Genomic DNA, 22,560 nt, shown 5'->3' with positions numbered 1-22,560 from the left:
TCCACTGTTGCCTGGGGCTGTATTCCTACTCGTGTTCATATGTATGTGTACGTGGCACCCCTGCATCCTGCTCTCCCCAGCCCTTGCAGGCTAAAACTCTGCCAGCCTGCAAGGGGAAACCCGCCATTTCCTGTTTTTTCCCCGCAGTAAACAAAAAACCCGGATCCCTGCATGACATTGGAAATCTGGAACAAATGCTGTCCCAGAGTCATGCAGTCCAGGACCGGGACTTAATGTTCCCATTTTGGGACTGTTCTACCCAATTAGAGATGGGTGGTTACCCTACCCTCTTCCCAAGAGGGCAAGGCCCTTGGGCCTATGCAGATTTCCTCTTTCTGATGGGTGACCATCTCTTGGGGTTTAGGAAAAAATGGCCAACAAGCAGACACAAAACAGATGTGTATCCTATTATTTTAGATCTATATGACAGATGGCACTAGCATTATTACAAAAAATTGACCCTAGAGTTGATGGCTGGGATTATGTGGACACTAAAAGGCTTTAATGTCTACATATAATTGAGTTTTAAAGTCAGTTTTTCATTTTCGTTTAAGCTTTTGAAAAACTCAGCCAATTATAATGGGATCCACAGGTGATAGAAGATGTTAGTTATCAGTTAGTGATCATGAAGTGGGTTAGGGTCAGTAAAGAACCTCAGTCTGAGGCTTGATTTATTTATATGGTAATGAACAGTAATATCAGTTTAAATTCAGGAGTGATGTGATGTGATAGAAGATTTATGCAAGTAGGTGATCTCTTTACCAGAATTAATTAATCTGATGAGGAAGATACAAGATATCATTACCAAAAGAGTCTGCTTAGGAGTACCTGATTATCTACAAATTATAAACTGATTTTTAGAATTCGATCCTGCCAGTTTTAACATCTGATTCTTTAGCAATAGGAAAGGAATGAAGTTCGGGGCCTAGTACAGAATCTGGTGATCATAGCAACCACTTCTGGTGTTGTGTATTAGCCACAAAGAAAACATTTCCCAAGCTTTTGGTTGGCTTTTGGTTTTTCATAGTCAGGCAAATGCAACTACTTTTAAATGACAGTCTCAACTGCTTATCAGTCCTGTGTCTGACAGCCCAACTTCCCAAATGCATATATATCTGTCTTTTTGTATGCCACGTGTAGGTGGTGAAAAGCAATGATGGCGGCTATTATTTCACTCTTGAAATGTGCATATGTCTAACTCATTCAGGTGAATGGTAGTTCCACATAAACATCAGAGAGCCAATACATCCTGCTTTCTCTTATTTTTACACAGCTGTGGTATTTCAAACATAGTACTATAGCAGGAAGTTGCAAGACTCTTATTAAACACATTCCCCAAGAAACAGAACACTTCCAGTGTAACTCCTGAAAATGAATTTCTTCTGCAGTTAAAAGTAAGTTCTCCTGATAGCTTGCATCTGACTGAGCTATTCATGGTCATGGTGTTGGTATAACTTCCTGTGCCTAGATGTCGCTGTTGATTATTGTCTTTCCTGAAGCTTATTTTCAAAACCACCATTGCTTATTACCCTACCCTTTGGTCCAAGGTCCTTTTCATATCCCAAGACATTTCACATAGATCAACCAGAGAGAAAAGAAAACATTTTAACCTAATCAGAGCAATGAGCTATTACCACAGCAATAAGCTGTAGTAATTCCACTCTGGGGAATGGAAGACTTAATTTCATAAGTAGGGAGAAGAAGGGGATCTCCGTAGCATTTTAGAGTCAAGGGAAGACATATGATAACCAAAAGCACACAAATCTTGTATGATAATAGAATGAAAGGCAATCATTGAACAACAGAAGGCTATGTGACAGGGCAGTGATAAGGTGTCTGGGCCTCTGTCACCTGATAAGCACTCACCGTGGTTTCATCTTCATGGAGCACCTGGTCGTAACCACTCAGCGCCACACAGAAAATGATTGCTGTGACGTCCTCAAAGCAGTGAATCCATTTCTTACGTTCTGATCTCTGACCTCCCACATCGAACAGCCTGTGCATGAAACAGGGACGGCTCTTCATTTATTCTTCATTAATAAAGAGGAAATGTTAGTGATACCTTTGCATTTCTCAGATTTCATCCCCAGACAATTCCAAGTATAGGGCAACAGAGCCTGCAATAGCTCACATCACTGCTTCCTCTGAGGTGTGGAACCCCTCCCTCTGCAAGGGAGAATCCTAAGGACACCTGCTAGCAGGGAAGCTCATGACAGCATAGCTTGTTTGTGGGTTGATTGCTCTGGGGACTTTGGTGACTTCACAGGTGAGGTGCCTTCATGAAAAGAGCCCTTGATTCTGTAGTACATAATAAAACATGTGCTTGAAACATCTTTCCCCCTGCATTTGAGAGAAGAATTACTGGCATACCCCTCGAGTGTCAATCGGAAGTGTTTCCATTCACCTACATAGCATTATCCCATTTAGGTGAGAATTCGTTCTGCTATTTTTACATTTATGAAGCTAGCCTGGCCCAGTGGTATATTTAGTTTTCATATTGTATCTCCAGCACTGATGGTTCTGAGGAAGATAAAAAAACCCCTCTGTTATGTGCACATGTAGAATACCTTGTCTATAGGGAAATCTTACCTAATGTAAGTCAAGCTGTGCCTTCCATAGCAGAATGGTGAACCATTTTAAAACACTTTATGCCAATAATTGTAGCCCTGCAGAAATCTGGTTCTTGCTCAGGTGGAGCACAGCAGCTAGTTAAATAAATCACGCATGGTATATTATGCAGGTTTGGGACAGAAGAAATTTGAGCCAAGATACCATAGCTGCCATCACATAATGCCAACAATCACTGTTTGAAAAGATAATATTGCATTCACACCAGACTAACCTGAAGTGGAGGTTTTTGAATGTGAAATGGGTTTCTACAATGCCGGTTGTTTTGACCCTGGTCCGAAGGATATCTTGCTCTGTTGGCTGGTAGTCCGCAGCTCCGATTCTATCTAAGCTGTCTAGGTAGCTATGAAATGAAAAACAAAACAAAACCATAAGAGTAAGAAGCTCAAGGAACTTTGTTAATCTAGACCCAGCGCTCTTTCCTGCCTATGCAGGGGGTTGGACTCGATGATCTATTGAGGTCCCTTCCGACCCTAAAAAAAAAAAAAAAAAAAAAAAAAAGGATTGAGAATGCAGGAAAAAAGAGAGCTGGAAGGGTCCTCAAAAGGTCATCTAGTCCAATCCCCTGTTCAATCAGTATCCACTACTTATTAATCAATGTTGGCTTTATTTTTCCAAGCTGTTCATATTCTTGTCAAGAAAAAATTCTGCATTGAAAACCTTTAAATCAAACCATACTGGCCCAGGTAACTAGACCCAACACTGAACTAGAATCAGGAACTTAAACAATCATGTTCTGAGTGATGTGATTCCAGACTGTGAATTATGTATTTACTATTATTCACTGCAGTAGTGCCCAAGGGCTGCAAAGGGGTACCAGGGCCCATTGGGTTCATATTGTATGTATGTGGAACAAAAAGCTGCTCCATGTCCTGAAGATTCTTACAATACTGTAGATCCCTGTTTGATCAAAACATTGGGGGGTTTTTAATTAAGCTGTCAGGCAGTGTAGTGTTCTGAGATGCTGCTGTAGAATACTGTTATGTTTTCTTTGTAACGTTCATTTCCAATTTTTTTCTCCCAAAATATCAGCTTCTTGAGAGTGTCTTCTGTATCTGCAAAGCACCCGGCATATTTTGGGTTCTTTTATAATGTAAATGGTTATCAAATAGTGATAGATAAATTGGGAGGAGGAAAGAAAAACGCATACAGCAGGTAGAGAAGTATGACATGTCTACACTGTCATGAAGGCTGTGTTGTGTTGCATAGATACATCTCAGGCAGCTTGAGATTAATTAGTTGGCTACTAGGAGCAATGTATTGATGCTTAACATTGAATTCAACATGGACTGCAAAATATGTATGTGAATCAGGGTTAAACCTTGGGTGGTGAGCCCCTGCCAGGCTCTCTGCTACCACAAATAGACTGCTAGTTCTGCCCCAGCTAGCTTGGATAAGCATGTCACAGCTGCAGTGTGCAGTTACTTGTGGGCTGTGTCTACATCAGCTCTCAAGGCTATCACTGAAAAATAAGCCATGCCCACTCACTCTGGTTCTGTGCCCTCCAAACCTGCAACTCAGGGGGCAGAACACATTCTTGGGGCCCCGCCTTGCTGTTCTCAAGATCTGTTTCTGTCATGCCAGAGAACAGCTGTAGGGGTCTTCCTAGCACATCCCACTGTCTGATTTATGGGTGAGTGCACAGAACAGAAGCAGGTGGCCAGGGCTTAATTTTCAGTGGCAGCCTCCAAAGTAGCTCAGAGGCAATGTTGACATGTCCTTAGAGCAAAGAACCTTTTATTTTATTTAGCTTCAGCACCAATGTTTAAAAGTATTGACCCAGGTAACTATTAAGGGCTTCATTTTTCCATGGTATACACAAATATAAGGTTTAGTGGGTGTGTATACATGTGCAATTAATGCGAAGCAATAAACTCCAGAGCAATTTGAGCCAGAGTAAACTACTCCAGGCACAGCGCCTACACGTGTGTCCGGAACAGGAGCAATTTGAGCCGGGGTAGAGGAGTTTATGCCAGGGCCACTCAGTCCTGAGCTCTGGGTGGTGGTGTCAGGTGATGTTGGGCTGGCTGGGGCATGAGGGTGCTGAAAGTGCAGAACTGTATGGCTAGGCAGCAGGCAGGAGTCTGGCTCCCCACTGGATGGGCTGACCAGGCACAATTTATGCCTATGACCAGTGTCTACATGTGCATTTAATCACAGTAAATTACCCCGGAGGCAGTACTATTTTACTGCATCATAAATTAGTTTACTGGGACCTAATACCATTGCATGTATAGATAGGGATGCTTTACTCCACAACTAATTAGCCAGTAAAGCGCATATGTAGACGTGGCCTATAAGAACTTGCTTCTGATCGGGGCTCAACAATTATCTGATCCAGCAATATGCTTCAGCAGGCACGTAACACAATCCCACTGAAATTGGTGAGGCCATGCACATGGTTAAGGCGGGCCACAAGCTTAAGTACTTTGCCAAATAAGGCCACTGTGCACAGCATGCTGCAAGACTGTCTCCAATACTCTACTGTAGTTATAAAGGACTCTGTGCATTAATATTGAGAAATAAGGTGGCTGAAAGCAGGAGCATTGGTTTGTATGATGAAGTGTAAGTCACTGGCTTTATGAATTGGACTTAATTATTTATTTGCATAGGAACCAACTCAAAGTCTGCAAACTATGCCTGGTTAGATAGTTTAGGTAAAAGATTGCCATTAAACTGTTCATGATTTTTCACTTTGCTTAATCATCATTGTTAGAGTGGTAGCTGGTAGCAACGCTAGAGGTACTGCTCTGATCTAGCTTGGGTAACAATCCAAAAATTATGGTAGTAGAAACTGCAAACTTATGGTAAAGGAATCCTGGCCCCGCTGAAGTTAATGGCTAAACTTTCCTTGACTTCATGTGGGATGGGATTGCAGTTTATTTCTAAATACTGCGTACTGCTCACATCCCAAGGTAGCAGGGACCATGCAAGTGCTTAAATAGACTGACAGGCAGATAGATAGATAGATAAAGGCTGGGATTTTCAAAGAGCTTAAGGGAATTACAAACCCAATACCCACTGACATTTGACGGTATTTGGGTATCTAATTCTTTTAAGCTTCTTTGAAAACCTTAGTCAAGATAGTCACCCATCTATCTTGTATAGATCATGCTGAAATTTTGTTTGTATGGAGGTTTTGTGATGTAAAAAAATAGAAGAACAGGATGAAACCTACTAAGTTGATTTTCATTTATGCCCTGAGTGAACTCAGGTGTCTTTTGAATTGAAAGAACCTCAAGCTCTTTACTAAGCCACTTTCATCATTTGATTCCCTACTCATATGCTATATTCCATTTAATTAAAAAAAAAATCCCAATGTCTCTGTGAAACTGAAAAACAAACCTCTCTTCAGCCTACTCAGGTCGTCTTATATTTTTACTCCTGATCATTTTCATTATTCATTTTCAGTGAAAAATCACAGAATTGTGTCACCCAGAGAAACGTGCAAGGTTTAAGTAGGCATTATTTTTACTATGCCCTTTGTCAGGTATTTAAAAACATCATGATTTTGTGACAGATGCTTCCTTAATAGACTTATGATGGGCTATGGATATATGAATAGGGCTACATCAGCTCATCGTGGTAATAAGATTCCTCGCTGTGATGACTGCAGACATAATCACTCATTTATTCACAACTGGTTGTCAGTTTCCATTATTTAAGAGGTGGCTCTCTGAAGATGTGAATCTCTCTAACTTCATGTTTCCATAAACAGGCAGCTTTGCAGTTTTTACATGTGTTTGCTTATACCTGCTGACCCATGTTCTCATGAGAAAAGCTCAAAGAGTTCAAAGAGCTCAAACTGTACTCTGGTTCTGGGGTATATGTTGGGACTCATGTATCCGTTCATCGTTGTTTCTTGCACAATAGGCTTAGCTCCCTTCACCTCAGCATGTTTCCTGATAGCTATTCCTTTGAGTCCTTTGGAGTAATTTTCCAAAGAGACATTTCCTCCTTAATCTACATCATTCAGGGTTAGCATTATTCCCTAGACTATGGAGGTTCAGATCCTTAGTTTTTTTACAATTCCAGTCTGCTGTAATGCTGGGTGTTCTCCCTATCTATACCAATATCAAATCCTTTTTGTCTGTGTCAAAGTGAGCTCTTGGATTTTATATCTGGTGGTGGTGAAGACCACAGGCCAATTGCACATTGTAAGAAAAAAGGTACATACGTTCATCACTTGTGAATTGTTTGCTATTTGCACTCGCTTTAATCTCTCCTCATTCATTTGTAGCCAGAGAAGTTTAATAGGAATGCTTGCTACACCTTCTCTACACCTTTCACTACTATGTATACTTGGAGCAAAATTATTTCTATTTAACTTTTTGCAACTAAAACAAGCCCATTTTGCATCCCATTAAAAAATGTAATTGATCTTTGCGGTGGGACACTGTCACCACACAACTGCCATGTGAATTTGCAGATGTCTGCTTTATAGATTCATAGATGTTAGATGTTGGAAGGGATCTCAGTAGGTCATTGAGTCCAACCCCTTGCCCTGGGTAGGAAAGGAGTGCTGAGGTCAGATGACTCCAGCTAGGTGCTTGTTCAGTCTCCTCTTGAAGACCTCCAGGGCAGGGGAGAGCACCACTTCCCTTTGGAAGTCCATTCCAGATTCTGGCAACCCTTACTGTGAAGAAGGTCTTTCTAATGTTCAACCTAAATCTACCCTCCATCAGTTTGTGGCCATTGTTCCTAGTTACTCCAGGGGATGCCCTAGTAAATAGAGCATCTCCTATTCCCTGTTGCCCCCCCCTTATGAATTTGTAGGCAGCCACAAGATCACCTCTCAGCCTTCTCTTGCGAAGGCTGAAGAGATCTAGGTCCCTCAGTCTCCCCTCATAGGGCCTTGCCTGCAGGCCTCTGACCATATGAGTGGCCTCCTCTGAATCCTTCCAAGATTCTCCTCATCCCTATTGAAGTGCGGCGCCCAAAACTGGACACAGTACTCCAACTGCGGCCTGACCAGTGCCTCATAGTGCTGCCTAGAGTCCATAGAAGCATCACTTCTCTGGACCTGTTTGTCATGCATCTGCTAATGCATGATAAAGTGCGGTTAGCCTTGTTGATCACTTCATCACATTGGCAACTCATGTTCATCTTGGAGTCAACAATGTCTCCAAAATCCCTTTCCGTTGCCGTGCTGCTGAGAGGGTCATCCTCCAGCCTGTAAGTGTGTTGGTAGTTCTTTTTGCCCAGGTGCAGCACTTTGTACCTGTTTTTGTTGAACTGCATCCTATTTCCTTCTGTCCATTTTTCCAACCTGTCTACATTTGCCTGGATCTGTTCTCTACCCTCTGGTGTGTTAACTTTTCCCCATAGTTTGGTATAATTTGTGAATTTGGACAGGGTGCTCTCCACGCCCTCCTCCAAGTCACTGATGAAGACATTGAATAGCACCGGTCCAAGGACCGAGCCTTGTGGGACTCCATTGCCCACATCTTTCCAGGTCAATATCAACCCATCTACCACCACTCTTTGGGTGTGAACCCTAAGCCAATTTGCCACCCACCTGACCATGTAATCATCAAACTCACAGACTGTCAGTTTATTTAGGAGAACAGAATGAGATACTGTATCGAAGGCCTTCTTAATGTCTAGGTAGATGACATCTACCTCGACTCCTGCATCTAAGCATTTTGTGACCCAGTCATAAATAGGAACCAGGTTAGAAGGCAAAATCTACCTGCAATGAACCCATGCTTATTTCCTGTCAGCATTATTTCCCCTGCTGGGCCCACAAATATGGTCCTTAATGATTGTTTCCAGAGTTTTCCCAAGGATAGAGGTGAGACTAACTGGCCAGTAGTTTCCCAGTTCCTCCCTCCTCCCCTTCTTGAAAATAGGGACCACATTGGCCCTTTTCCAGTCCACTGGGACCTGACCGTAGCACCATGAGTGCTTGAACGGCTGTGCCAGTGGCTCTGCTATGACACTGGCCAATTCCTTCAGCACCCTTGGATGAAGTTCATCTGGGCTTGCTGATTTGAACACATCCAGCCCCTCCAAGTGCCCCTTCACTAAGTCTGTGCTAACAGTTGGTGGGCTGGTGTCCCTCCTGTGTCTATCTATGATCCAGAGGCCTGCTTCAGATGGCCTGGTTTTGGTTTTGTTTTTATTTTAGCTGAGTTTGGTTCCCTCACTTGCTGGATGTATTTCAGTCTTCAAAGAATGGCAGACTCAAATTACCTCAGTTGTTAATAAAGACCTATCACAAAGGTTGTTACTGAGTGCATCTACACAAGATGCTTTAATGTGAACTAGAGCTAATTACAGCACAGTAAGTATCTGCATCTACACCCGCAGATGCTTGTTGTACAGTAATTGGCTCTAATCATGAGTAAATTCACTACCTGCAATGAAAGTAGCAAATTTACTTGTGATTAGTAACTGTGCCTGTGGACCCCTGACTGAGAGAAAATGTACATGTAGACCCATGACTGGGAGTAAATGTGCTCCTGGTTAGCTGGGCAGCAGGGGGCGGGACGTTGCTCCCTGCCCCAAGGACCTGCCTGTTGCTGGGGTGCAGGGAAAATATCCCCCTGCCCCAGCAGCAGGGAGCTCCCAGCCCCTGCTCTATGATTGCAGGGCTGGGGCTGGGAGATCCTTCTCTCCCAGTATCGATTCTGTGATCACATGGCTAGTGCTGGGAGATCCTTATTTCCCGGAGCCAGCTCCATGATTGTGGGGCCAGGACTGGGAGATGTCTCAGCCCTGGCCCCACAACCACAGGGCTCCGGCTGGGAGAAAAGGATCTCTCAGCCTGGGTCCCACAACTGCAGGGCTCAAGCTAGGAGATAAGGGGTCTGGGAGTGGGGTCTGGGAGCTCCTGCTGGTGGGGCCTGGGGAGCCTGTTCCCTGTCCAGCTCCATGATTGTGAAGCTGGGCAGGGAACAGGCTCTTCAGCAGCTGTGGGTCTGGGGACTGTCCCAGTCAGGGACAGGTCCCAGACCTGTGCCCTGATCGGGTGATTGAGGTGCAGGGCTTCGAAAGAGCTGCAGGGGTGGGGCAGGTCCCAGCTTCCTGCTCCATCCACCAGTGAGGCAGCTAACAGGGAGCCCCCAGCTGGATGGGGAATCCCAGCCCAGCAAGGGACTTACTGCTAGGTGCCCCACCGGTGGATCAGGGCAGGGGACTGGGACCTGCCCCTCCCCTGCAGCTCTTTCCAAGTCTCTTGCCTCTAACTGGGGAGCCCGGGCCAGGAGCTCCCTGCTGCTGTGGCAGGGAGACATTGTCTCCGCCCTGGCAGCAGGCAGCCCCCTGCGGGCAGGGAGCAATGTCCCAGGCCCCGCCAGGAGACAGCTTTCTCCTGGCCTGGTGCTCCCTGCCAGCCCCTGGACTAGCATCCAAGGGGAAATCTAGAGCTCCCCCTAGCTGCTGCAGGGGGCCAGTGCAGGTGGGGATGCACCAATGTATTGGTTGGCTGGCACAGATAAAGAGGAGAAATTACATCATTGACTATCGACTTTTTTTGGTCATTGTAGCTGATAATTATGGCCATGTATCTGGAGAACTGTGGTGAGTGTAGTCTAGTCCCCATGCCCTGCCACTAGCCTGAGCCTGCAGCAGGCTACAGGTCCCAGTGAACAGCAGGATGGGGAGGGGGTGCTGGGGAGTGGTCATGGGGTACTACACTCAGCAACAAAGGGATTGTTATTGGCTCTTGCTGCTGCTGCCACTTGCATGACAATGCTGTGTATGCAGCAGGAGCCTGAGTATTGGGGCTGCTGCGGAAATGTGCTCTGCATGGGTAGGATAAGGTGCCGTGTGCGGGACATTCCGCTGTGCTGGACACTGGGCACTGGGCACCTCTCCCCAGCAGCTGTGGGAGCTCGGCTACATGGGGCTTGCTGGCGCTGAGGCAGTGCTGTGCTCTGGGGCTCCAAACATGCCCAGAGCTGCTGTCTGCATGAGGGTCTGCCTCACCCCACCCGCCCAGGATGACTGCATGGGGCTGTGAGTAGGAGCTGTGGGCAAGGGGGTGACGTGAGTGGGAATAAGGTGGTCACTGCCTTCCTTATCAAGGGCTGGAGCAGGCAGGAGATGTGTGTGTGTTTGTGATAAATGCAAAAGAAACAAAGAAAAAAGGTTTATTTATGTCAGTAGTTTAAAATGCCTTGCACTATTACTAAATAGTGGTTATTGGACTGACATCAGCCAACATGGTTAGTTAATCACTGGCTATTGGTATTGGTCAAGATCTTTATTGGTGCACCCCTAGATGCAGGGTCAGCGGGGGTGGGAACAGATTGCTGCCATGAGCAGCAAATCTGCTCCTGAGACCCTGCATGTGTAGATGCCTGCCCAGGAGTGTTTACTCATGAGTAGTTTACTCATGAGTAAACTGCTCCCAGATCAAATGCATGTATAGACACACCCACTGTGTTGTAAGAAATGTTATATGCACACCCACTGAATTTTACTATAAATGTATGATAGGACCATAGTTACTACATGCTAGAAGGAAGCGGAAACTTCCTTTCTGATAGAACTTAGGTTGTTAAAGTTTCTCAGCAGAGAAGCCCTGCTAGGAACAGGGACTCAAGTTCTGCATTATTGAGGATGGAGAGAAATCACTTCAAAGTACAATTAGCGTACCATTAAGAACTGTAACTCAGAGGCCAAACCACTCCTGTAGGTAATTAGTTGTCACAGCCAACAGTCTTGATGACCCATAATCCCAACAGAGGTCAGCATCAGTTTAACTAACAGAAATAACACCACTTCGGAGTACATGCAGTAACCCCATACTCTCTTCATTCTGCATCATTTCCATTGCACAGTGTTGGAAAATATTTTACTTCCTTGGGCTCTAGGTTTTTTAAACTGAAATGCAAGCACATCTGATGAGGCATGTAAGAACTTATCTACTGATGAAGAAAGGACAATTTTAGGTACATGATCAAGTCTCTAGCACTTACATTATTGTGTTGAATAGCTCTATTGCTGTATGCATCTTTTATTTCAAAGCTTTGTTCTGAAGCAAATTCCAGGTTCCCAAGAAATACTGTATAGGCCATATCCTGTGAGGACAGACCAATGGTAAATTGTCTCAATAGCCAATGCTGCATGCTTCACAGGACTCAGCCCCTTCCTAATGCACTAAATTGGGTACAACACTGCCCCAAGGGGGAAACTTCTTCCTGACTGTCACTGATTGTTTCAAATGCCCAATCAACAAAAATGCAGCAGCGGCTGTTGCTCAGTAGAATAGTTTGGATCTGTTGACAAGGGAGAACAAGATTTTCAGCATGGCACAAAGGAATTTATACTCTTTGCTATTGACATGAATAAAAACAAAGTAGTGAAACCCCTGATTCAGCATCAAAGGTGATCTTTTGTCATCTTGCAAGTTTTTTGGATTAGGATTTGTACCTCTCTTTAACCAAACTGCTGTAGGACCTGAGCCTGGTACCCTGTTTTACTGCCTTTTACTCTGTGTGAATGAACATAAAAAATAAAAAACTCAGTGTTTGTTAACAGATCCCTCATGATTATCTCAGTTATTTCTTGTTGTGCAGAGAGCTCATCTGCGGTTATGCCAAATATTTCTGCATGATACCTGTTAGCAAATGCTAGCTTTTTAAGGGAAATCACAATATGTGTGCATGTATTGTTTTGGTTTTTATTTGAATATACATTTCTTGCTTTTTACCACAGTGGGCAAATAGCCTGGTGTGCAACTAATAACAGTGGTTGTTTATTATTTGTAAGATAAAGAATCAGACACCAAGCACTTGACTAAAAGAGTATTAGTGTCTCCTCCACAAAAGTATTGTACACTTTAGTAATATCTTACAAAAGAAAAAGAGGAAAAAGTGGGCAGTGCTTCCAGAAGAAATCAAATGGATCTCAGTATAGCTTCCAGGGACAGTCACACTTCTATTATGGGATACCTAAGCATAGGGCTGTCCAACTGGCAGCCTGTGGGTCGCATCCAACCCGTGAGGAATTTATATACAGCCCTTGCACCAATGCTCCCATTGCTCCAGTTGTTGTAGGGGAGAGATGGGGCTCATGCTGCTCATGTGGCAGCAGTCTGGGGGGTGGTGGTGGAAATAGCCTGTGTTGTGGTGTCAGCACGGGCCTTGTGCAGCTATGGCAGTGCTCAAGTGACAGCAGTGGGGAGCAAAAGGCAAGGGGGAGTCACCTGTACAATGGTGGCAGTGGGTGGGTGGGGTGGGGGTTCATGAGACAGCAGCAGTGGGAGGCCTCATGCAGTGGAGTTTCTGAGGAACCTGTATAGCCCCTACAGCATGCAGCCCATGTGCTGTGTATCCTAGGGCTTGTGACCTGGCAGAGGTGTAGCACTCAGCTGCTCTGGAGATGGATAGCCCTGCCTTAGCCTATTTTATGTGCACATAGTACATCTCCTATATCTGCTGCACTCTTTCTCAGGTGTCCTCCTGAAACACAAGAACCCCACACACCGTCACAATAAATGACATCCTGCTACAACATGTCCCCTTCAAACAATCAGCCAACACAAATCCATAGAATAACGTTTTAATTAATCATCACTTATGAAACACTGGGCATGGATACATATAAGCTTATCTGCTCCTTCATAAATCCATTCCTGAGCATGGGAAATGCAGCTTCTAATTTACACAGTCTCATCTTAAACAATTTGAGGGCAAGTTGAGCGTTGTTCATTGAACACCAAACAATGAATTGTCATAATGGACAGAAAAAAAAGACAATGGATAAAAATACCAAATCAGCAGTATCAGCTAGGCTGTCTGAACCCAGTTCAGAGAATGGAGGTCTTGAGAAGATGCTTCTGGAAACAAGGAATGAATCTGTTGCTTTAAGCCACCCTCCCCACTCCCTCACAATCTCTCCTCTAGTGTAATTACACAGATTTTAAGACAGTATTTTAAGACAGGATGATGAAAGGTGGGTTCCTGTGGAACCCACCTTTCATCATCCTGTTGCTGCAGCTAAATCCCTGGTTTCTGCATCTGATCAGGTCATATATTGCTGTGATCAAAGTGTATTAATTGTCACCCTTCCTCTCCTCTCAGTCTCAAAAACAAACAGTTGCATAAATGCAGGCACCATGATACCCTATCATGATGGGCTACTTACAGGGCCAGCCCACAAGTTTTTGGGACCTCTGCAAGATATAGTTTTGGACCCCCCAATACATTGACAAATCACAATTGTGGTTAATTGCAGTATAAACTCACTGAAATAAAATAGTTGGGGCCAGGCTGCACACAGATGGGCTGCGCTGCAGAGGGCATGGGGTGGAAGCAGTATGTGGGGATGCCTGGGTTCCCTCCCTGGGGTTGGGGCCTCCTCCCCCACTTGGCTGGTAAGGGGCTCCCTGCCTGCGTCAAGCCCTTTAAACATGGCGCAGGCAGTGGGGGCGGGAAGCAAACAAGGCATGGCCCCTTGGCTGTGGGGCCCCCTGTGGCTGCAGGTTCTGCAGGATAGGACGGGCTGGTCCTGGCTAGTTATGTGTGAAAAATCCTGGAGATTCAAATATGATAATAGTATCCATGCTGCCTTCACTGAGCAGCTGCAGAATGTGAAAGCCAAATAAATAAAAGGTAGCAATATACTAATATACCCTACTGTACCACTTCAAATAAAAAAAGCCATTAGAATGTCACTGATGTTGCACTGATGTATAGGAATCTGGTTGGATAAACTCTGACCTGCAGGTAGACGCTTAGAAACTCAGAAGGCCAGAGGCAGCAACCCAGCTCTGCCAAATGGGACTTTCTTCTTAGATTAGGCTCCCCTTGCTTAGACTGGTAGAACCTACAGGGCTATTCTGAGGAGGACAAATGCAGCCCTGGCCAACGGCATAGGGTGCTGACAGATGTGCAGCTCCCTGCTGTAACTCACAGTGCTTCAAGGAAGCACCATAAGTTGCAGAGATTTCCCCCGACCCAACAGATGTTCTCTGTTGGGTCCTGGGGTTGGGAGATGGAGCTCCAGTTTGGAGCTGGCTGCATATTTTCAGCCTCTCTCTCCTTATCCTGCCACTCTCCCCCCTCCCCCCCAGCTCCAGTGTTGTCTTCAGGATGGGAGGAAAGGGGCTCAGTCTGGGGTTTGTCCAGCCTGCACTTGGGGGGGGGGAGGGGGAAGGGGATTAAAGCTCCCCAACCCTTGTGATTATGAGAACATAGATGCCATCTGTGAGGCTTGGGCTGTGGTGTAGGGGAGGAATGGAGCTGCAGATAGCGCCCCCTGGCATCGGGGCAATAAATGGGCAGTCTCCTGCTTATTAACATCTAAATTAATTAATTAACAACAAGGCATGGTGGGTTGGCCCAGGAACAGGTGGGTGGGCCAGAGTGAGATTAGCCCCGAGCAGGCCCCCTGTTACAGTGGTGCATTGGCTGGGAAACATTGATTTGTTGGCCATGCATGGTAGCTATCTGTACTCCCCCTGGTAGAGACAGTATAGAGCCCTGAGTTTGAGGAAGATAGGCCCCAGTGAGGGGGCAGTGAGAGGCCCCAGGGAGGGGGCAGCAATGATGAGCCCTAGTGAGGGGGCAGGGATGATCAGAGTGGGCAGTGGTTGGTAGTGATGAGAGGCTGGAAGAACAGGCTGCTGGAGGCAGAGTAAAGAGCTAAAGGGGGAGGTATGTGGCAGGGCACTGGTTGTGCCTGCCACTTTAAGGTCCTGGAGCTGGCAGCTGCCAGGTGCCTGATTAGGGCAGCTATTTTGGGATCTGGGGCTGCCCATATAAACAGGGAAGCTCAGCTGCTAGAGGCCAGGCAACAACATTGCCTGGCTGCAGGGCTGCTGATATCATCTGGAGGTAAGGGAGGAACTGTAGGGTATGGTAAGGAGGCTCCTGGTCCTGGGTATGACCTAAAACTGCACCCTGCCGGGAGTGGGTGGCCTGGTGGGGCTCTCAGTGGTGCAGGAGCCCCCAGGAAATGCCAGGCCAGTTACCACCCCAGTGAAAGGTGGGTCAGGGCACCTTAACCCCTAGCCCCCATGACCGGGTGGGTAACCCCTGTGTTTGGAGGGTCCAGAGGGTGGACCCTCGGAGAGAGGAAAGGGCCATTGACTCAACACTTGTCTGAATTTCCCCTGACTGGCCCATACTGGGGCCAGGACCAGAAGGGTCGAAGGGCTGAGGGGCCCACTGCGAGGAACGCCCAAGAGCTGAGGGCCTGGGGTTCCGACTGGCCTGGAGGTGGGCCAGGGCTAGTGAGCCGAACGTCCTGGTGGGGGGAATCACACAGATTCTCCCTTCAGGCGGACTCTTCCGCCATCATATTGGACAACATAGCTCCCTGGTTGTCCTTAGCTTTTATTTGTTTCTCTTTTGCTTCATTGAAGGGAGGGGGCAATGGCTGATTAGGAAAACAGAAGAGTTGGAGCCAAAAACAAACACTGAGGTTCAGCACTTTGGAATAGGATAATTTTTTATAATCTTTTCAATATCAGAGTAATTGGTGGGTTGAGCTTTCTAACTCTCGTGTGTGTGCTTAATTTCTGCTGGTAGAAGTACACTAATGTTTAGTACTGGTGGCTTCTTATACTGTGATGAGAAGTTTAAAAATGGTATAGCTGAGGCTTTGAAATAATAAAGGGTTTGTTCTGGTAAGAAAGCTTAGTCGTAGAAAGAATGCGTCTATGTTGCAGGACTGGGGTTTGGCATATTAGCTTCTGATTCATCCACATGGCACTAGCTTTGCCATCGCAGCAAGAAAATCTGTTTCAGCACAAATGCATGAGAGAAATAAACAAACACATCTTGTAGTAAGGTATTGTCTCCTTAATGATGAACTCTCAAAAGTTTCAGAGGCTTGGTATCAACAGAATTTGCCTAGTTACGTGCACTCTGGTTTGCTTTGTCCCACGGAAATCTTGCAGGCTAACTAGTTCAACTCTGGAAAGGGAAGCAGATGTATCCACAGCTGTAACAGATCCTCCACAAGTTAACTATCTGGCCTCTCATGGGCTTGGTGAGAGACACCAGGGTATCACTTGAATTTGTGTTTGAAATATTTATGGTAACATTTGGAAGCAACCTTAATTTCTTCACCTCTTAGTAAACAAATTTGTTTATTGTTCTCAAGGCTTGTTCCAACAGGGCAAAGATGCTACTCTAAAAGATCAGATCCAGAAAGTGATTTAGCTTGAATTGGTCTGGGAAGAAAAGCACTGGCTAATGAGAACTGAGGTCTAGTGTCACTGGGGTAGAGAATTACCATGGTTTGTTGGAAAGATAATTGTCAAGTATAGATTACTATGTCTGGTTGGAACTGACTTGAGCCAAGCCCCTATGTAATATATCTACTTTTCTTATCTATTGGAAGGACAGGATGCTGCTGGTATGCTGGAGTTGTTATAAGGTGTTCAAGCCTTGTCTTTTTCTGTGTACTTGCTACCCACATTTTGCATCCATACATCTAGATGTATCCAGCAGAAACAGCATGTGGTGGAATAAGCAAATTTCACATCTCTGTTCTGTTCTAAAACTTGTCATGCAGCTGTTGTGACACAGATCCAGTGATAAAAACCTTAGGTGGGTTTAAAATTAACCCAGACTTCTCTGGATCTCTTGCAGAGATCTGCAAACATATGCTGGAAACTTTGTGTAAACAGGCTTTCTGGCATTTTCCAATAATAGTCAGGTTAGAACTACTCTGATAATAGCCTTGCTTACACTATTTCAACTTTTTGGTACCAGTCCAGGTCAGAATCCAGAAGTGAGGAGAGACATAAAAATAAAACTAAAACTAATTATCCAAACTTTTCAGTACTTTACTCAATAAATATTCAACCAACATTTTTAAAAGATTTATGCCTGGTATTATTTGAAATAGCTCATCCACTCCTACACTGTAATCACTGAAGGTAGTCCAGTTTCATTAGGCACCTCATAAAAATGATGACTAAGCAGTCTTCCTATGCTTCATCACATTTTTAGATGATCAAACATGATCAACTGCAAAGTGGCCTGGCAGCCAAAGCAGCAACCTTGGCCTTCTGCTCTCATTCAGCAACTGTAGGTCCCCTGAGTCCTAGCCAAGAATATTAACTGCAAATAAATGAAAAGATTTGGCCCATGTAAACCATCTTGCCATCACCTGGTATTGTTCCTGAATCTCTGTTGCAAGAAGCTGGCTCCTGAGTGGCAGTGCTACCTAAAAGTCCTTTTAAGCCAATGAACTCCCCTTGGGTTGGGATTTGATTGGAAGGTAACAGTCATATGTCATCTGTTGGTAACCTATTCATAAAAAAATCTTCTCTCTCAAATAACTCTCTCTCAAACATGCTCCAGTTATGGTGCTGTTCTGATGTCCAGCTTTGTTACCTAACAGAATACCATCAAAATGTGCATTGTATTTTTGATGATCATTACCGTTTTCCTAGTAATTTTTTGCTAAGACCAAAATCCATACAATTCACTGTTCAAGTAACTGGTCAATAGACTTAAAAAGCTCTTTCCTGCAAAGGGGGAGGAGAGAAAGCAGTGCATCAACTTAAGGCACATCAAGGAAAAAGTAAACAAAAACCAGCCTGTGATAGTCAATATGGGACAGGGACTGAGACTTTATTGTAGGTGACCAGGTAAGAGAAAGGCGAGGGATTCCTCCAGTGATCACCAGGTCAAGGGACAGATGTTATCTCTTCATAGTAGTTGACGTTAGCACCTGGTCTGTTGGTTATACCTCTGAAACCTGTCCATGTTGAGAAAAAAGAGAAGCCTTTATTGGCTAAGGAGTGGAGCAGCCTGTACTCTCTTTCTGTGGACCAGGTAGTGATTGTCCTCTAGAGAGAACCTCTCCTCCTGGAATGGCCCACAGGGTTTTGGGGAACAGAATATCTCCCAATGGGAACCAAAGGCTAAATACCAGAGTTTGGGTTCAGTTCCATTTTTGCAATCATAATCTCTGTAGGTGAGGCCAAGAGTCTTGCTTGGTCTGTCTGGAGAGGAGCACAAGTTGCATTGAGAATAGGTTATTTCCACTGGGAAGATAGAGTTGGTCCAAAGCAGTGGAAGACCTGAAAAATAGCAAGGTTTCTTCTGACTGGTATTTATTTTCATTGAAAAATCTGTGCTGGACCTTCTTATGGCTGTAGAATGGGAGGTGCGAATGACCAGTGAATATAACCTGCCCTCACCCACCTCAATGCTTTGGCTACCCCACACTGCAATAGTATCTGAATGTATCATGAACACTGATGAATTCATCTTTACTACCTCTCTCAAGGCAGAGAAATATTGTTCTCACTTCATTTATTAGGAACCAAAACCTAGAGGATAAGTGACTTGCTGAAGGACACATGTGATGTATGTAGACCAATTAGGAGGCAATTGCAGGGCTTCTGAGTCCTAGTCAAGGGCTTTAACTGCAAGACTATACTTACCCAGTTTTCTCAGTTGATTTTAACTAGCTATTTTGCCCAAGTAAGAACTGGGCCCTCTGGCAGCAGTTCACACCACACGCACATTAGTAGTGAAGGGGTAGAAATCGACTAACTTACTATATGGAAGAAATATATTGTCCACCTAATGATCAGTTACTAAAAGCATGTTATGTTTGATAAGAAAACTCAGCTACCACAGACAAATGAACAGAGATGATATTAATTGGAGTATTTATATCTTTTATAGACCAGAAGGGCTGAAAATGGCTATGGCCATGTACTTCGCTTCTGCATCCAATAATATATCATGCTTTTGTGTACAGATTTGGTTGAGTTGCACAGACCAGTGACCTGGCATTTAAACACAAGCCAAGCAATTATTACAGAGGTATACAAGATTTCTAGAGCTGGTGGCATGACCCCAGCAGATGGGATAATTGGCCATATCTAATCAATGCTTGAAGCTTACTAAAATATAAGGAGCCTTTGGCTTCTTCTGCAAAGGAAAGAAAAAAATGATCCCAGGAATAGATTTCATCCTAAAATGTAGACTACTACACAATGCCTTATTAATGTCATCTTGCTGACTGCTTATACAAGTTGTTGTGGCCGAGAAGTTTGTACTGAGTTTGCCTTCACGCACCAAAGTGTTATTTGTTTAGGATGGATGGCACATGATTATTGGTTGTTAAAAGCATCCATATGTCCACAGAGGCCTGGTTCCTACAATGCAGGGCTGAGGAGCACCTTAGAACTCACTGCGTACATCTACTTGTGCAATTAACATGCATGAATAAACTCTGGATCTTATTGCTCCCAGCTGCACTGGTTCAACATGTGCCCGGGAGCAAAAAACTCCACAGTCTATTGTTCCAAAGTTTATTTGTGCACAGCACACTGAGCCTAGTTGGTGCAACCCCAGCTGGTGGGAGCCCAGGGCTGCTCTGACCAGGCTCAATGTGCTGCGGAGGAGCTGGCTGGGGCATGATGGTGCTTCAGTGCTGAGATGGCTGGCAGGCAGCCCCCACACTGAAGCACCCTTGTGCCCCAGCCAGCTGGGCAGCACATGAAAAAACTCTGGAGCAGGCAAATACAAGTACTAGCCTGCTCCAGAGATTTTTAGTTTTGTGCGCCTTAATAGGGGTACATGTGTAGACACAGAGCTAATTAGGCAGCTCCACAGTAAATGTCTTGTATAGACATGCCTACTAAAGATAAAGTTATGAAGAAGCTGGAAAGTAGAGTTGGATGTAAAGCAATGAGGGAAAGGAAGACACGTTTGCCTTCCCTAAGGACATGTCTACAGTACTTTTTTGCCAAGCCCATGACCACTGCCAAGAATCAAGCTCCACCGATTTGCTCTTGCTCCACATAGCAAATAGATATACAACAGGGCTGCTCTCAGGCTCTTCCGGGACAAGAGAACCTGAGAGCGGCCCTCAATATATGCTCATGGACCCTCAAGATTACTGGGCTTGTTGTGTGCAGAATGGGAGAAAATCTGCAGGGTTTGATTTTCAGCCATAGTCCTAAGCTTAGCAGGGATCAATACAGACACACACTTAAAGCAGGTAAGCTAGCAATAGAGTGGAGAGTCTTTTCAAGGGCTTCACTGGACTCTTTCCATTTGTATTCTGGTGCCTCAACAGTGCTGTGCTGAGAGCACTATAAATAGCGAAGCAGACAGAGAGCTGAGACTGAGTGGGGATTGTCTGGACACCCTGCTTTGGCTGTAAGAGTTCTCAAGTGGAATGGAAGCTGGAAGTGGCTTTATTTACACCGCTGAAGTATTTGTTTTGAGTTAAAAGATACCTAGATAGAATGAAATGGGCCTGACAAATACATGCAGGTGTCAGAGCCTATGAATTCTGAATGCAGTGACAAGAAGAGGTTCCCTGAGAGCACACTTAAATGGATGTTTCTTAAATTACTTTGGATTGGATTGTCTTCTCTGGGACCAGGGTGTAAATCAGTGGGGTTACAGTAGTATGACTGAGGTCAGAATCTGGCCCATTGTCTGAAGGCTGCTTCAGTTTTCTTTGAGACTCAATAAGCTGCTTTTATGCCTCTTTCAAAAGTGGTTCAAAACCAGGCTCTGGAGTGCTTGGTAAATCTGGGCCTTGGGCACACAGTCCGGTGAAGAAGGGCTTGCTCTGTGAGCCAGCACAGGGCTCATCATTAGAAAACCAGACCAGAAGCTTATGGGGAAAGAGGAATAACATAGGGACATAGAACTAGAAGGAGCCTCCCAGGCCATCAAATCCAATTCCCCCTCCATTTTCAGGCAACCATTTACAAAGGAGTCCCCAAATCCCCCACTTTTAAACCCTCATACACATCACTACCAGACACAATACTCAAAATATCAAGAACACCCTAAAACATGATATAGCATACATGAAAGCAGAGGAGACAAGGGCACTGCCAGTGCCTTGTGACTGCAATTACAGGGAAGCAGGTGGTTAATATAATTTCATATGATACTAGGAAAAGGACCATGCCCATGTTACAGAGGAAGGCCAAAGCCACCACAAGTCTGTGCCAATCTGACTTAGGATAAACATTCTTTTCTGACCCCAGAATTGGCAATCAGCATGACATTAGGCAGAAGATAAGACCCTTTAGTTAGAAAAGATTCTCTAACCTGGATCTTTGCTAAAGGACTTTGGTCTTGCCTTTGGAGTGTGGTGAAAGGTCTCCCAAATGGCTTGTAATTATTAATCAGGCAAAATGTTAAGGTGCAGCTCCACGCTGTTCCTGTGATGTTGATTAGTGCTGTTCCTTTGGAGAAGGGCCTATGCAAGCTCCTTTCCTGCTGTCTTGCCAAGGGACCTTTATTTTGACTGGCCCCAAGATCAGTCTCCTTGGTAATCCAGTTGGTGGCTCCTTTGCTGAGACTTTCAATAGGGTTTTGAAATGTGGATTTGGTGGCTAACAGTTAGCATAGATCTGTGCAGTCTCCTGTCAGGCTGATGAAAAGGAAAGGCCTGATCAATCAGGTGGATGCCACAGTATAAAAGCAAAGGCTTTGGCATTGCTGCTATTTACTGACAGTGGAGAGACTAAATGGATCAGCTGATGCAGACTCTGCACTCTGAGAATTCTGATTTTCAGACACTTGGACATGTTCACACAGGTTTGGAGTCTCGTGTTTTTAATATTCTGGGACACATTTGGACCTCACTGCATTTGTGTTCCTTGGTTTAGTCTCAGAAGCCTGCCTAGAAAGCCTCAGCCCACTGTCAGGTCAAGGTAGGGGTCTCAGGTGACAGCTGGAGCCTTAATTCTACTTGCCATTTGTTTTTTTTATTCTGCCTTGGGATGAAGTGTCAGGAAACAGGTTTGTGAGCTATTTCTGTGCATCACCCAACAGCATGAACTCAAATGAACTATTGGAAGATGTTAAGGTAAATAGTAGGCCTGTGCAAGTTGGCAGCGATCTGATCTGGCTTCGGATCCAGCCACTTTGGATGGCCGTGATCCGATCTGGAGCTCCAGACTGGGTTTCTGCCTCAATTAAGCTGAAGCGGCTCCGAAGCTTCAGAGCTGCCTCGGAGATCTGGCCCTAGGGG

The 22,560-nt window shown here is 45.0% G+C and overlaps 1 protein-coding gene across 1 annotated transcript in view; it reads right to left on the bottom strand.

Moving 5' to 3' along the window:
- GNAO1 (G protein subunit alpha o1) overlaps positions 1 to 22,560 on the bottom strand; it is a 204,675-nt gene that overhangs the window by 21,299 nt on the left and 160,816 nt on the right. The window contains exons 4-5 of the mRNA XM_014523006.2: positions 2,843 to 2,971; positions 1,867 to 1,996 (exon numbers count right to left, since the gene is read on the bottom strand). Coding sequence (XP_014378492.1) covers positions 1,867 to 1,996; positions 2,843 to 2,971 — 259 coding nt within the window. The remainder of the gene's footprint in view (positions 1 to 1,866; positions 1,997 to 2,842; positions 2,972 to 22,560) is intronic.

Source organism: Alligator sinensis, unplaced genomic scaffold (assembly GCF_000455745.1).
Source record: "Alligator sinensis unplaced genomic scaffold, ASM45574v1 scaffold260_1, whole genome shotgun sequence".
In the NCBI taxonomy this organism is placed as follows: domain Eukaryota; kingdom Metazoa; phylum Chordata; order Crocodylia; family Alligatoridae; genus Alligator; species Alligator sinensis.
This window is presented reverse-complemented; position numbering and strand designations above follow the sequence as displayed.